Below are 15176 nucleotides of genomic sequence, written 5' to 3'. Positions count from 1 at the left end.
TAAAAAAAAAAAAAGCTACTGTCTAGAAAAAGAAAAAGAAAAAAAAAGCTAGCATGTAGGCAGAGTTTAAGAGAGAGAAGCAATAAATATACATTGGTATACCTATAAAAAAGAAATGCCTAAATTGTGAGTATTAAAATAGGTAAGGGTAAATTCTTAAATAATTTAATAATAATAGTTATTGGTGCAAATATTTCTAAAAAATAATAATATTCACATTTATGTAAACTTTTTAATTTTACCAACATTCTAATCAACTAAACAACCTAATAACATGAACTAATGTAAAACGAAAATTTGAGTAATTTTTAGATTAATATGAATAAATTGTGTGAGAGACTTAGTTAGTTACATTGTGTAATTAGTAACTAGATATAATTAGTTACTAAATAAATTAACAAAATAAACATATAAAATCCTTCTTTTTTTATTTTTTTTTTCTTTCATTTGAGAGGTTCAATGTGGATTTTTATTTTTCAAAGAAAATAAAGAGCAAAAGTTAATTAAAAGGGGAAAATATTAGTTAATACCTTTATTGCTTTACCAAAAATTTTTCCCCTCAATTTTATTTATTAAAAATATTTAACATTTTAATAACATTCTAATCAACAAAACAACCTAATAATATGAACTAATCTAAAACGAGAATTTGAGTAATTTATAAATTAATATGAATAAATTGTGAGAAACTTAGTTAGTTACATTGTGTAATTAGTAACAATTTGTTTATGCTTTTAATATTTCATATACACTACTTGTTATATATGTAGCTAACTTTGAAGTTTGTTAGTTAATGGTGTAGACATGGCGAACTCAGAATCAGGATCTGATTCGGGAGCAGAAAATGAGTGTCCAACCACAATACCTACACGAGGGCCGACGCAAATGAATGAAATATCCAAACTAATGGATCAGGGCAAAAGAGTGGCCCTCGAAGTTAATGATAAAGGTCAATACTGTGGAAAAAGCTACGCGAAGCTCGTATCCACTCTGGGAGTCAGATGTCGGCAGACAATAGGGTTGGCTTATAAAAACTGGAAAGAAGTCAACCAGACTCTGAAAAATAAAGTTTGGAAAGACATTCAGGTAAGCTATTATTTGTTAGAATTTTGATTTGTTTTTCTATTACTCCAAATGTTGACTCTAACCGTGTTTGTTTTCCTTCAAAATAGACGGGGTTCATTGTGCCGGACACCTTCAAACATGATTGTCTCATCCTAGCTGGGAAGTTAATGAAAGACTTCAAGAATAGGATGACAAAAGACATCATAATGCCCGCGTTGAAAGAGAATGATCTGGGACGACTGGCACAAGTCCCTGAAAAGCACCCGGAGATCGACGCTGCTGATTGGTGCAAATTTGTTGAAAGTCGACTAACTCCTGAATTTCTGGTACGCTAATTATATTAACACTAAGATAAACTCTTAAATACAAGTACATGTATCTAATGTATTTTTTTGGCATTGTAGGAATTGAGTAAGGTGCAACGTGAACGTTCCTCAAAAATTCAATCCAGACATCGAAGTGGTCGGAGTGGAATGGTGAACGTACGGGAAGCTGTGGTAAGTAATACTTAAAATTTAATGTGCTATAATGTGCTATACAATTTAATTGGTACTCATTTCATTGTTATAACGTTATGTAGAAAAAGGACCTCGAAGTTGCAGATCCTCCCCGCCACCGTGTTTGGATTAAATCTCGCACCAAGAGTAGAAAACTTGTCACTGATTACGACAAGGAAATTGCCGAGAAGATAGTAAGTATATATTAATCCTTAATTGAGTTCTACTCATGAGTTAGTGTATATAATTCATATACTAATTGCTTGAATATATGCGTGCATTAGGCTCAATTAGAGGAGAAGCTTAGTTAGGGACAAATTCAGGTCCAGGGCCAAAACGATATCCTCACGCAGGCGCTCGGGACACCAGAGCATCCTGGACGTGTCGTGGCCTTGGGTATGCTATTACTTCAAATGTTATTTATTTAGTTACACAAATGAAATCGTTGCTATTTTGCATTTTATGATTTGTAGGTTCCCGACCGGGGCATCTCAACCGTTCGGCGGGAAGAAAAGGGAAGTGTACGATGTTGTGGCTCGGCAAGCGAAGGAGATTGAACAATTAAAAGCCGAAGTCCAATCCCTTAAGCGACAGAGGAACGCCGCCGAACAAGAGGAAGAAGGAGAGGTGGGCCGGTGAGGCGTATGTTCCACAACCATACGCTCCTCAGGATGAGGTACAACCACAAATTTATGCTGAGGAGTTCATTTCCCTCAACGACCAAGGTATCCTATACAATTTTGATGACCATGCGGCCCTTAATCAGCAAGTACATCTCTGCTCTGACAACATCAACAATATTGTGGCCCGAGGGTATTTGTACGAGCATGTGGGTACGATCAAAGTTCACTGCCAGGATTACGATGATTCACATGCTCGGATCATGGTTTCGGAAATCCTGCAAGAGGACGCTGAAATCCCAGTCCCAATTGAAGAGTTCAGATATGTTAGGGACGTGTACCAGATGTTCCTTCCTTGGCCTAAACACTTAATTTTAACAACCGAGGTAACTTCTCAACTGAAATTAATTATTAATGATTAGTGGAGTTTGAATATCTTCAATATTCATCCGTAGTGAAGTAGGTTACGCGAATATATGTCTTTGCGGTGGGATGGATGAACAAACTACGGTTATATATGTGTTATTTGTCGTTATACAGCCATGTTCAAAATTTTTGGGGTCATTCAATTACAACCGTTATGCTGTCGAAATTTCGGTAGAATTTAGATAAAATTTGATATATATATATATATTATGTTCTGTTTTGTTTAGGGTCCATTCGTTCAACCGCCCTCAAGACGTGATGCGTCAAAGGGGAAAGCTCCGATGCTTTCTCCACAAAGCCGTGGTGCACGGGAAGATGAGTTGTTCACGGAAGAGAAGATGGCGTTGATCCCTAATTCGCTAAAATGGATGATTCATGAATTCCTAAGGCTCAAAGATAAACGTGATATAATCACAATTTCGTCCCAGGGATTCATTGCACCGCGTACCCGCATCATTTTATGCGGAGAGGATTTGCGACAGTTGCTACGTGTAACTACATCGGCAACCGGGGAATCTTGTTTGGAATGATGTATACTCTTCTTTAATCTAATTAACCTTATATCAAATTATAGTTAAATTATTATAAGGCACTAACACTTTTTTTGGCGAGCACATATGGGAGAGCATCAACGGTACGAGAAAAATTTTCAAGTTTTACGACCCGGAAGCTTCTCACGGTGCATGGGATCGGCGATGAAGAACGTAGTCGATCTTTTGACGATGCGGCAAGACGATTGGCTAATTGGTTATCATTAATGAACAGCAACCACCAAATGTTCTTTATTCCTTGGAATATCGGGTAAACTTTATTAAATTCTTTAGTGCTAATTGTTCATTTCTATATTATGTCTTCAAATTATTTTTATACTATCTTACTTATATTCCAATATAATTTTCTAGGATGCATTGGACGCTAGTGGTGGTTGCGCCAGGGAAAATTATCCATTTAAACCCTGTAAAAGGCCGCCCAATTCCCGAAGAAATAGAACAAATGATCGGAAGGTAATAATTTAATGACTTCTTATGTAACGAATTTAAATTAACTAACGAATTGAAATGCTAATATAATTTTCCCAAACAGGGCATTCATGTATATAGGGGACGCACATCAGTATTTTGGCCCGTGGCAAGGAATTTCACAAGCAAACTGTCCAAGACAACCTAAAAGCCAAGAATGCGGTTTTTATGTTTTGAAATATATCACTGACATCGTCGCACCTGCCAACCCCAACCGTTACATACAAGATCAAAAAGCTGTAAGTTTTAATTATTGATCATAGTATATAAATTTTATAATAACAAATATATAATATACATATACATAAACTAATATAAATTTTTAATTTTTTTAACAGTTTGGTGGTAAGAAGCAATACGATCCAAAAACAGAATTGTTACCACTACAGCGAAAGTGGATCGAACAATTGATGGCGGTGATTCACGGTGACGATTGAGGTTCAAAGGACGAAGAATTTTTCTTCATTATGTTATTTTTATAGATTAACTTGTAATTAGATTTATTAACTTATTAATATTTTTAACTAATTTTATATGTTTGTGTAATATTTAATTACTTTTATGAAATCAAATTATGTTTTTACCCAAATTTAATTACTATTTAATTTAAAATGTAATTAATATATAATTAAATTAAATAAATATGTAATTAATATATAATTAAATTAAATAAATATGTAATTTAAAATTTAAATAAATATGTAATTTAAATTAAATAAAATAATATATAAATTAATAAATATAAAATTAAAATAATATATAAAATTATTAAATATATAATTAAAATGAAATTAAAATTATATAATTAAATAAAAAAAAATTTGAAAAAATTGAAAATCGCTTGCTTTTGGCGTCGGTTGATAAAACCCCTATGGCGTCGGTTATCAGCTAATAACCGACGCTATAAGTACCCCTATGGCGTCGGTTATAAGCTAATAACCGACGCCATAGGGGTACCTATGGCGTCGGTTCATATAAACCCTTTAGCATCGCCCTGATCAGCGTCGGTAGCGAATTTCGCGAAAACCGACGCTGAAAGGGCTTAAAAACTGCCTCTAAAGGGTGTTTTTGTAGTAGTGTACCCACCAGAGGTTTGGCTGTATTCCGGTCTCCACCTTACTGGAGAACCTACTTTGTAATGACCGTGAGGTCTAATTATGTTTCTTATTCTAATGCATTTCGACGCTAAGTTTGAAAAAAAAAAAATAGATAGCTTTGGTAAGCTGTAAAGAGTTAGTTGTAGATTGTTGAGTGTGTTGTTGGAACTGAATTAGCAGTAGACTCATCTCAATTTGTTACTATATCTATATATAGAGCATAATAATCTGTATTCTCCCTAATTCAGTTCAATCTTTAAATTCATTTTTTTACATTTTTTTTACTGAAACACTATCTAATTAATAAAAACACGAACGGAGATACGTATATACTTATTATAACTTACATAATAAGCTACACTAGGACCACGTACATAATTTAAAAATAATGACAAATATGGACATATAAACAAAAACCAAGTTTTGGGTTTGGTGAAAAACACCACAAAAGAAGGGAGACTTTTTGGCAGCATTTCCAAGCAAATACTGCTAGTTTACTCAAATAATAAATAAATAAATAAGATAAATGATAATAATAATTATTTAATATTACTTTATATAGTTCTACCATGTGAAAGAACAGTGAAAGTAAAGTAGATCGTATCTTTCTTTTCAAAAAGGAAGGTATATGTTTCTAAATTTGTTTCTTTTCTAAATGAAGCCTCTCTCCCAAGGAGCTGGCCCTCTTTGGTAAAAATAAATAAATAAATCGGTAGTAGTCCTAAAAAACCCTAATGGTATTGGTTTCGAACATATGGGAGAAATAGTAATATTATTGGTGTCAAAGAACTCATTTCCAAATCTATATATACAACCATACCATATATATATGTACTTTTGTTCTTGGATTCCTTTGTTATAATATTGTTATATATATATATGATTATCAGTTTCCATATAACATGTAGTTTTGCTTATATATAGTCTATAAAAATTATAATTTAGATATATAAGATATAAGACATCGAGTGTATCTATAGAAAATGTGGTTGTAATGTTAGTGTAAAGAATTATAGATAGATAAGATAATAGTTTCAAAAAGGTCATTGAAGGGTTTATTTTATTGTTATCTTGATATGTATATATGCTTTTTCTTTTATTAAGAGTCATGATATCATGTCTTAAGGGAACTAATTCCCTTGAAAAAAAAGCTCATCACTATTAGTTTGAGCTGATCCAGTCCGCATCATGTTAATTATATATATAATACTATTCTAATAAAGTTAGAGACACTTGTATGGCAAAGAAGATATTTTCAAGCTAGGGTTTCCATGAAATCATCAATCTATATATAGAGTGCATTGGATAAATTAATAATCTCAAAATAGCTATTTGTATATAATTTAAAACACAATAATAATATATAATATAATTAGACATGTGTATTTACACTATAAAAAATCTTACTTTTAGTTACAACAAAACTTGTGAGTAAAAATGAAAAAATTGTGATTAATTAAAAACCACTATTCGTATGTTGTAACTAAAAGGTCCGTGACTAAAGGTATTAGTCACAAAAATTATAATTTGTTGTGATTAAATGTATTTTTAGTCACAATACTTGTTGTAACTAAAACTAAATTAGTGACAACTTGTAACTAAATACTATATTTAGTCACAAGTAACATTTTGTTGTGACTAGCTAAAAGTCACATTTAATCCAAAAAAAAAAAAATATGTTGTGACTAAAAAATTATCACTAAAAGTGGCAGTTTTTTGTAGTGCTAATTGAACTATATATAACAATTACTGTAAATTTGATAGTGTAATACTATCAATTAAGTTTTCTCCCTAAATCTCTAAATCAGAATTAATTTTATTTATCTAATTATCAAAAGTATACAATTGTGATGAGACAATATGTATTTATAGAGTCAGGGAGGAGATTTAACTATATAACCCTAGTTGGACTGGTCTACTCATCAAAGACTTCAATTAACTAAAAAAGCCCACACTTCTGCTTCAACTAGACTTTATTCACACAGATGCTAAGCTCATTAACTATTGATCACTAACAATATGAGCTAACATAGCAAAGAACTATCCAATCAACCCAAGTTTAATAAAACAAATAAAAGTTAATGTAAGTCAAAATAAAGAGTCTAACATCTAATGCATTCCTTTAAAAATTAAAATGGATGTACCGGTACAACTCTATTTATTTTTGTATCCAAAAATATTTTTTTTAGTCTAACTTTTTTTCATAGTTGTGTATATTATAGTTATTTAAAATATCCTGTAACATTTTGAGAAATTTAGAATAATTTACAATACAAAAAGTAATATTAAAACAGTTTATTTTACACACATATAAAATAATAAAAAAAAAGTCACACGTGCAACAGACAACCCTTTTTAATGTGTTAAATTTTTTAGAATTTCTCAAAAAATTTCAAGATATCTTAATTAACTGTAATATACACAATCATTAAAAAATAGACTTAAAAAAATCTTTCAAATGCCTCCAAAATAGATAAAGATATATTGGTGCACTCCATTTAGGAGGTGCGTTGTAAAATTTTCCATATATAAATATGTGAATTTTTATATAGTTAAACACCAATTAATTAAAATCAAGTAAAGAATACATTAATTAATTTGTCTCTCTTTTTTTGAACTTGCAATGACACTAAAAGTCAAATATTTTTAATCTCTAACTATAAGTTAGCACCAATAACCATTATGATCATAATAATAATAACCTCAAGTGGTTAAGCTAATTAATTAATTAATTAACCTAAAACAATATACTTTTCCAAGTGAAATAATTTATAAGAGAGAAATAATAATAATAATAATAATAATAATAATAATTACCTTATATATTATTTTTTTTAAAACTTTTTTTTTCAAATTTACGGTTTGGGTTTCTAAAGTGTTTTCTCTGGTAGTGATTTCAATGTGGATGTTATACGATTTTTAGTTGCGATTTAAGTTACTCCACTAGTTGCAATAGGAGTTTTTATATAGAATTTCCTAATAATACAAAAAATATATATATATATTTTGAAGTGTAAAAATAAAAAAGCCGCTAATAATAATAATAATAGGAATTATTCCATATACTATTTTTTTAACCTTTTTTTTATTTTTAAAAAAATAAATATAAAAAAAAAATATAAAAAAAATATAATAATAATAACAAAAAAAAAAAAAGTATTTATATATACAATAAGAAGCATTGGAATAGAGAAGATTCTTTGTATACTAATGATTATTTATACTTTAGCTACTTTTTTTACACACCAAAAGATGAGTAAGTGGAAATGGAATGAATGAAGCATAATATGCTGGTAAAAAGCCTAACTTGGAGAGAGAGAAATTGAAGAGCTTATTGTAAAATTAATCATATAGTCAGAATTTGAAAAAGAGAAATGCTAAGGGGCTGTTTGGTATATGGAGTAAAGTATAGGTGTTGGGGAATGTAAAATCTACTCTTTGTTTGGTTTAAATTTTAAACTAAGAATCTTGAGTATTTTGTGAGACTGATAGTTATATTTATTGATAACTCAACACTTTTTACCCCTAGAGTTTCATTTGCCCTTCAATTTTCACTACTTACACTACTTTACAAGCAAGCTCAATAACCATAACAAAATGCCCCTGGAAGGCATTAGCAATGCTACTCATGTCTAGCACTACTCAAGATTTTATATTGTAGAATTAAGTACTAAGGTGGCGTTTGGTTGGAGGTAATAAAATGGAATGGAATGGAAAGGAAATAATTTTCATTCCATTCCTTTGTTTGGTTGCATTTTAAAGTATTAGAATAGCATTCTAATGGAATGCTCTTTCCACCATTTTGGTGGAATGGCTATTCCATTTTAAAAAGGAAGGAATGACCATTCCAATGTAACAAGAAAAAAAATTTAATTATTTTTTTATCAATTTTTTTTATCCATTTTAAATTTTATTCCATTCCATTCCTATTCTCATTCCCATTCCCATTCCTATTCCTATATTTTCAATCCTCCCAACCAAACGCCTCCTAAGTTCTAAAAAATTTAATTTTAATAACTATTAATATAAAATATTTATAGTCATTTACAAAGCACTATTTTATAATGGTGCTAGACACTACTAGTCTCTAATAATAATATTATAGAAAGCCTTTGTGCGGACAAATTATTTAGGATTAATTATATAAGGCACTATTTTTTGTAAAATATTTACATTTTTACGTTTAAAGAATGTTTTTTTTTTTTACATTTTTACGGTTTTCTAAAAAATAACACGAAAACAATATAAAATCAACAAAAAAATTACATAAAAATAACATGAAAATAACATCAAAATAACAACAAAAAATAACATACAGATAACAAAAAATCAACAACAAATTAACAAGATTACAACTTAAGAAAGACTGTATTTTCTGTAAATAAAATCAAAAAAATTGTAAAAAATGTTTAAAATTCCGTAAAACCGAATTTTTGTAATTTTTTTTTTTATATATTTTTGTGAAATAATCTCAATTATTTATTTATTTAACTAATTTTTTTTAATATTTATATAAATAAAAAAAAAAAAAAGTAACCAGTAGTAAAAGCAAGACCTGATAGTTGATTCTTTCTACACATGTATGTGTGTATACATCTATTCACTCTTCACTGACCAAGAATGTGATAGGTACCCCATTATAGAGTTTTCAATTATTTATTTACTGTGGTAGATATAGAGGTAGGTGAATGAACCGTAAATTCACCAAGATAGACAGAGTGAGAGAATGATCACACCCAAGAAAAAAAGTTGAAATTTCGAACTGCTTTAAAGAAAAAGAAAAATTGGGGAGAAATATTTGTGTGTAATGAGGATAAATAAATGACAATGAATAAATAATTCCACTAGCTATATAGCCTTGTTACTATTAGAAAAAGATCACTGAGTGAAACTTTTCTTCAGCTTTCCATGATTGAGAAATTTGCTTTATTTGGAATTCAAAGTGTTAACTGACTAACCATTTTCACCAACACTTTGTCTCTTCATTCCTTTACTATCTCTCTCTCTCTCTTTGAACTCTTTTTTCAGTCAACTACTTAATTGGTGCTGATAAAATTGAAGTGTAATAATCAGAAAAGTATAATGACTATACATACTAAATCTGAAAATGAAAAAGAGTTGCAATACACTTAACTCTAATGTTAGATGAGAAGAGAATAATGGAGAGAGAGTTCATTCCATCACAAAAAAGGGTATAATTACAAGAAAAATAATAATAATAATTCCATGCACTTACATTTTGGAACCTTCAAATTACAAAACAATAATGTTTCAATGGGATACAATTGTACACAATTTATCAAGAGCTTTTATAAACAGCAGCAGAAAACTTCACCATTTTTAGCACCAGAAGATCTCTGCTCAAATTCTTTGTGAATTGGCAGCAGCCTCGATTGGTCGGTTGGCTGTTTCTTGCTTGACAGTCTTCCTAATTTCTTGGAATCCTTTGAAAGCCTTTCTTCTTAGAAATCAAAGAACTTTTGAATTGTTTAAAAGAAATGTAAATCCAAAGCTTTGATTTGATTGATGAATAGTAGTATAGTTCTCTCTGTAACCACCAAAACCAAACCTTGGAATTGGAAAAAGACTTGTACTGTTTTTTTCATGGTGGGACTCTACTCTTTCTTAGACACAAAATCCAGGAGATATGGTTGAGATGATATATATATACATATATATATATATATGCTCTCTCTCTCTTTTTTTTTTTTAATAAAGAAATTAAACATAGTTTCAACTTTCAAGTGCTTCTCCAGCTAAAAAGCATGTACTCTTTAGCTCCTAACGAGGTTGCTTGACCCACACACCAATACGGCTTGCCTTGCCATCCATCCATTCCATTTGGCCAGTGGAAACTATAAGCTTATCATAGCTTGTGAAACTGACACCATTTTCGCCGAAAAAATTCAGGTCAAATTCCCTCTTTGGATTCTTCTTGACAAACTTTTGTTTAATCAATGGTCCAACAACTAACCAACTCAAGGGGGTCTCTCCAGTGCTGCACCGAAAGAGAAAAGATTCAATTCAAAATTGTAGTCTTCAAACACAAAAGAAGTTTTACTCAACTAGTATTTAACATTACTAAAAAATCTATTTCGTACTAATCTTGAAGAGATGAGCAAGAAAAGAACCAAATACCCTTTAAAAGTGCTTCCTCTGATTGATTCTTCATAGGATGAGCAGAAAGTGTAAACTAATAAGATGGTTAAGTACTTTATAAAATGATTTTGACATTGTCACCCTTAAGATGAAGTCAAAGAGAACAATAAATGCTTTTGGAGTTGATATATTTGGTTGCAAATCACTTCAAGAACAGAATCTTTTAAAATTATATATAAATATATATGTCGAATCAATTGGGCAGCAATAAATGGGGCAAGTATAGTGACATTACTACAAGCAAGAAATTTATTTTCTTAAAGGTGTTCACCACACTATAGTCTGATATAACTACACAAGAAGAAGGAAAAAAGAAAGATGAGTGAACAAAAAGAATATTGTATGCTTGAAAACGAAGGAGATATAAAAAAACCTTCCCCTTTATAAAATATTATTTAGAAATTGAGGTACAAAATTTTACAAGGTCTACTTCTATTTATGCAGCATCCTCTATCTTCACAAACAAGATTTTCTTTTTCTTCAAACCCAAAAAACTTTGAAAACCAGGCTAAGGTGAAAATGGGGGGCAGTTGCTTAAATCCATAAGAGACTCAATCTCCTATAATGACTATTTTTTTTCCTTCTTCTTCTTTCATCTTTTCTGCCCCCAAAATGTCTAGAGTAAGTAAACAAGGTACAACTTAAAAATGAGAAAAAGTAGAGGAAAGAATTCAATAAATCCTACAAAATTAAAAATTTCTACTTCAAGGAGTGAAAAAATAAAAATGAAATCAAATGTCACACTGAGGATGTATCAACAAGAACATCATTTAGTACATCATCCTCACCGTTTGCTAAGGCCAATAGTTCTGCATCCTTATCTTCATCACTTGAGAAATCTCTCCTCTCAAGCTTAGAATGAGCTGCAATGAATATTAACTTTTGTGCCTTTTCCATACCAACTCTTGAATGTCCATGAGCAGAAACCCATCTCAACAATGACCAATTGCATTTGAATCCACATGAAGTAGCATGGAGAAAGATGAGCCTAACTGCAACTTTTCCTAGTGACTTGAATTCAGTGAGATAAGTTTCCCACACAAGCCTACTACTCTGTGGATTAGCAGCCCTCATCTTGCCGGTTATCGGGTCTCTCTCTTTCATTTGTACCGCCCGAGCATAGACAGGATCAAGCCCTTCTGTTCTCCATTTCATGAGCTCCATCAAAGCGATATGAGCCTCCTCCCTTGATACAAGCCTTGTTATGAGCTTGTCCACATCTTTCTCCTGATCAGTAGTCAAATACTTGAATGGAGGCAGGTATTTACCGCTAGTGTCTCTGATCAAGTAAAGGGGATCGAGTATGTATGCTGCAGCCCAAGCTAGATGATAATTCTTCTTGAACCTTTTCTCAATAATCCTCTCCACTGGCCCTTCACTAATGTGAAATTTGGAGCACCAGTCTTTCACTTTTGCTCTAAGTTCATTCCAAAGAGGAAGGCATTGCCCTACTAGTGGTCTCTCCACCTCTATCTCTTGAGCCATGTCTTTGATCAATTTAACTAACGAATGTACAGCTTCAACTTCATTCCAAAAACCCACTTCCCCAATCATATCAGAAACCTCTCTGGCAATAGGTTCTTCCATGGAAGCAAGCTTAAAAGCTTCATCAAGTAGAATCAACTGAAGTGCTCTAGCTGAATTGAGTATATCCTCAAGCATTGCATATATAGGTTCAAAGAAGATGATACTTTCATACTCTGGCAGTGGTAGTCTTATTAAACCAGTGTAACCATATTCCTGCATTTGAAATTTATGAAAGCTATTTCTAACCTGGGAATTGTTATTGACAAAAGTTGCAAGCTTGAGACAATTCTCTGTGACTGTCCTGAACAATGGCAGTGCCTTGCCAAAGTCCTTAACCAAACTATTAAACCCCTGGAATTGACAAGAAAGATTGACCATCCAGTGATTCTGATTTTCTAAGCTTCTCAGTGCTTTGGCCTTAAACCTGTCTGCTACTATTCCTACACACTGTTGAACAACATTCCCACAAATGCCTGTGACTGTCTCCCACAAAACCTCCTCAGCATACTTTGACGGCACAGACCCACTAACGAAAACTGCCTTGCGGTACAAACTAGTCCCATTAGGAAGATTCACAGTCAAATTTACTAAATTCTCTTCACCACTAAAACCACCATACTTTTTAGGCTTCCAACCATCAGAGGCAACTTGGAAAAACATGGCGTCTCTAATTCTGGCCTCTGATTCACTCTTAGCTTCCTCAAACCTGGCATCCAATCTAGACCCAGTGAACTCTCTCCTTGAAATCCCTGGCAAACCCACTTGGTTAAGGAAAGCTCTAAACTTTGGATGCTCAAGACTAGTGAAAGAGACAGACCCACATGACTCGTAAACCCAATCAGCCAAATAATCAAGAGCACACTCAATCTGATTCTTGCTTAGAGCTGGTCCAGGTGAGGTTTTAGGACTCTTTAGCTTCTTAACACTATCTTGTAACATAGCAAGTGCTCCCAAATCATCTTTACCACCGGACAACATCAAATGCTGCTGTTGTTGAGGTATTAAAGATCCGGTTATGGCAGTCACCACCGTCGTAGCCCCACCCGAAGCCGAAGGCGAGTAACTTAACTCTGTACAGTAGCGATGAGATGGATCCACCACTGCAAGTGGCGAGACATGGTACGAAGAAGCAGACCCTCCTCCTCCACCGACTGAGGAAGAGCTTCGTTTACGGTGGTTATGGAGCGGCGGCGCAGTGGTGGAGGAAGGTGAAACCACCATGGTGGCGGCTGAAGAAGGTGAAACAGAGGAAATGGGTTTTGCGACTGAGTTGAAATTGGGACAAGTTCCTCGCTTTAGGTGCTCCGAGGCAGTACGAGATGGGTTTGAAGCTGAGAAAATGGCGTCGCATAAAGAACAACGGAGCTTCACCGCTTTTGGCAAACCGGTATCGGTGTTCTGTACCAGCATGGGTTCCAGGTGAGCCCAATACCAAGCTCCTTTACCCTTTATGGCTTTGGTTCGAACCATAACGAGTCCTTCGTAACGCTTGTGTATGGCTTTGGATGCCACGTCATCAGCCGAAGCTGCTACCGAAGAAGACTCCATAGCAGCTGAAGCTGTGCCGGTGTTAGTGGTGGTGGCTGCCATTGGAGGGAAGAACCCAAATGAAGAAAAATATGAAAGATTGAAACTTTATATTATTCAAAGAGAATTCTGTGCTTTCAAGAAAAATTCCTTATCATCTTCATCGTCTTCTTCGTCATCGTCAACAGTGGTGGCGGTGGCGTTTGTGGTGGTTGTGCCACTCAGAAACTGAACAGAGAAGTTGGGTCGTGGAAGACGGCGTTTCGGTTGCATTTAGTCTAGAAAGGCCGACACCGAGGGTGGCCGGAACTTAAAAACCCGGCGAGCTCCCATGCCGGAGTCCGGCCTATCTATGAGACTCTTTTTTCTGTATTGGGTTTATATAGCTGTTATTTGGTTCGTACACTGATGGGTTCAGTTCAGTCTTTCTAGAGAGAGAGAGAGGAATTGGGGGAGAGAGAAATAGAGAAAGACAGAAGAGCGGAGGAGGAGGAGGTGATGAAGAAGAAGGAGAAGAGGAGAGAGAGGGGAGAGTGTGTATTTTGCAGGAGAAAACACGCGCTGGAACGCGCCACCGGAGTGCGCGTGGGAAACAGAGAGTGACCATGTCGAAGGGAACTGGCGACGCTTGAAGTAATAATATAGGAGACCCACGGACGAAAGCAGTTCCTGACACTGGTCATCACCTTCTCTTGATTGGAGCGTGAATTGCACGTGCCTTTCGAGTGCTTCAGATTTGGGCTTGCTCCCAAGTCCCAATTTCATGTTTGTTAGCTTTTTATTTTTTATTTTAAAAGAAAAAATATTTTTAATTTCTTTTTGGTGTTGTTGGGGTCTTGTTTGTGGGTCTTGTAGGGAAGTGTTTTTTCTTGTCTTCTTCCTCCCTTTTTAAATTAGAAAATAAATAATAATAATCAAAAACTTTCTTTTCCTTTACCCAAATATACAAAAGAAACATTTTATTTTTTGAAAAAGAGAAAAGAATATGTTATTTATTTTTTGTAATTTGGGTTTTGATGTATATTTTTGTGTTTTTTTTTTAAAAAAAAAATAGAAAAATTAGAGACATAAAAGGGCAACCTAGGAATTTAATGAATTCCAACTAGTTATATATGTGGGGTAGTGTTGACCAAGACAATCAAGAGAATTGGGCTTGAAAAAGTTCACCAACTGCCATTTGCAAATATGCAATCTATTATTTATTTATTATTTATTTTAGTATTTCTTTTTATAATCCAA

General features: G+C 33.1%; 2 protein-coding genes across 3 annotated transcripts; one reads left to right on the top strand and one right to left on the bottom strand.

Moving 5' to 3' along the window:
* Nucleotides 1-802: 802 nt before the first annotated feature.
* On the top strand, nt 803-1846 carry LOC133037978 (uncharacterized). The gene is made up of 4 exons (XM_061115835.1): nt 803-1086; nt 1173-1391; nt 1470-1562; nt 1646-1846. The coding sequence occupies exons 1-4, from the start codon at nt 805-807 to the stop codon at nt 1769-1771; spliced, it is 720 nt and encodes a 239-aa protein (XP_060971818.1). The 5' UTR covers nt 803-804; the 3' UTR covers nt 1772-1846.
* Nucleotides 1847-9899: 8053 nt separating this feature from the next.
* Nucleotides 9900-14867, bottom strand: LOC115715756 (uncharacterized). Of its 2 annotated transcripts, XM_030644429.2 has the most exons (2): nt 11672-14867; nt 9900-10722 (listed from the first exon to the last, which is right to left on the bottom strand). In XM_030644429.2, the coding sequence occupies exons 1-2, from the start codon at nt 13998-14000 to the stop codon at nt 10703-10705; spliced, it is 2349 nt and encodes a 782-aa protein (XP_030500289.2). In that variant the 5' UTR covers nt 14001-14867; the 3' UTR covers nt 9900-10702. The 2 variants fall into 2 exon arrangements, with proteins under 2 accessions (XP_030500289.2, XP_030500288.2); XM_030644428.2 differs by lacking the exon at nt 9900-10722 and having other exon boundaries at nt 11207-14867.
* Between the last annotated feature and the right edge of the window lie 309 nt (nt 14868-15176).

The sequence above is a fragment of the Cannabis sativa genome, chromosome 5 (assembly GCF_029168945.1).
Source record: "Cannabis sativa cultivar Pink pepper isolate KNU-18-1 chromosome 5, ASM2916894v1, whole genome shotgun sequence".
NCBI classification, from domain to species: Eukaryota; Viridiplantae; Streptophyta; class Magnoliopsida; order Rosales; family Cannabaceae; genus Cannabis; species Cannabis sativa.
Note: the sequence above shows the minus strand (reverse complement) of the source record. Positions and strands in the feature narration are given on the sequence as shown.

Bases quoted from the DNA above. Each gene is read 5' to 3' on its own strand.
- LOC133037978 (XM_061115835.1), top strand. From the start codon at position 805: ATGGCGAACTCAGAATCAGGATCTGATTCGGGAGCAGAAAATGAGTGT. The intron at 1,087-1,172 runs GTAAGCTATTAT...CCTTCAAAATAG, and splicing joins AAGTTTGGAAAGACATTCAG to ACGGGGTTCATTGTGCCGGA. The intron at 1,563-1,645 runs GTAAGTAATACT...AACGTTATGTAG, and splicing joins TGAACGTACGGGAAGCTGTG to AAAAAGGACCTCGAAGTTGC.
- LOC115715756 (XM_030644428.2), bottom strand. From the start codon at position 14,000: ATGGCAGCCACCACCACTAACACCGGCACAGCTTCAGCTGCTATGGAG.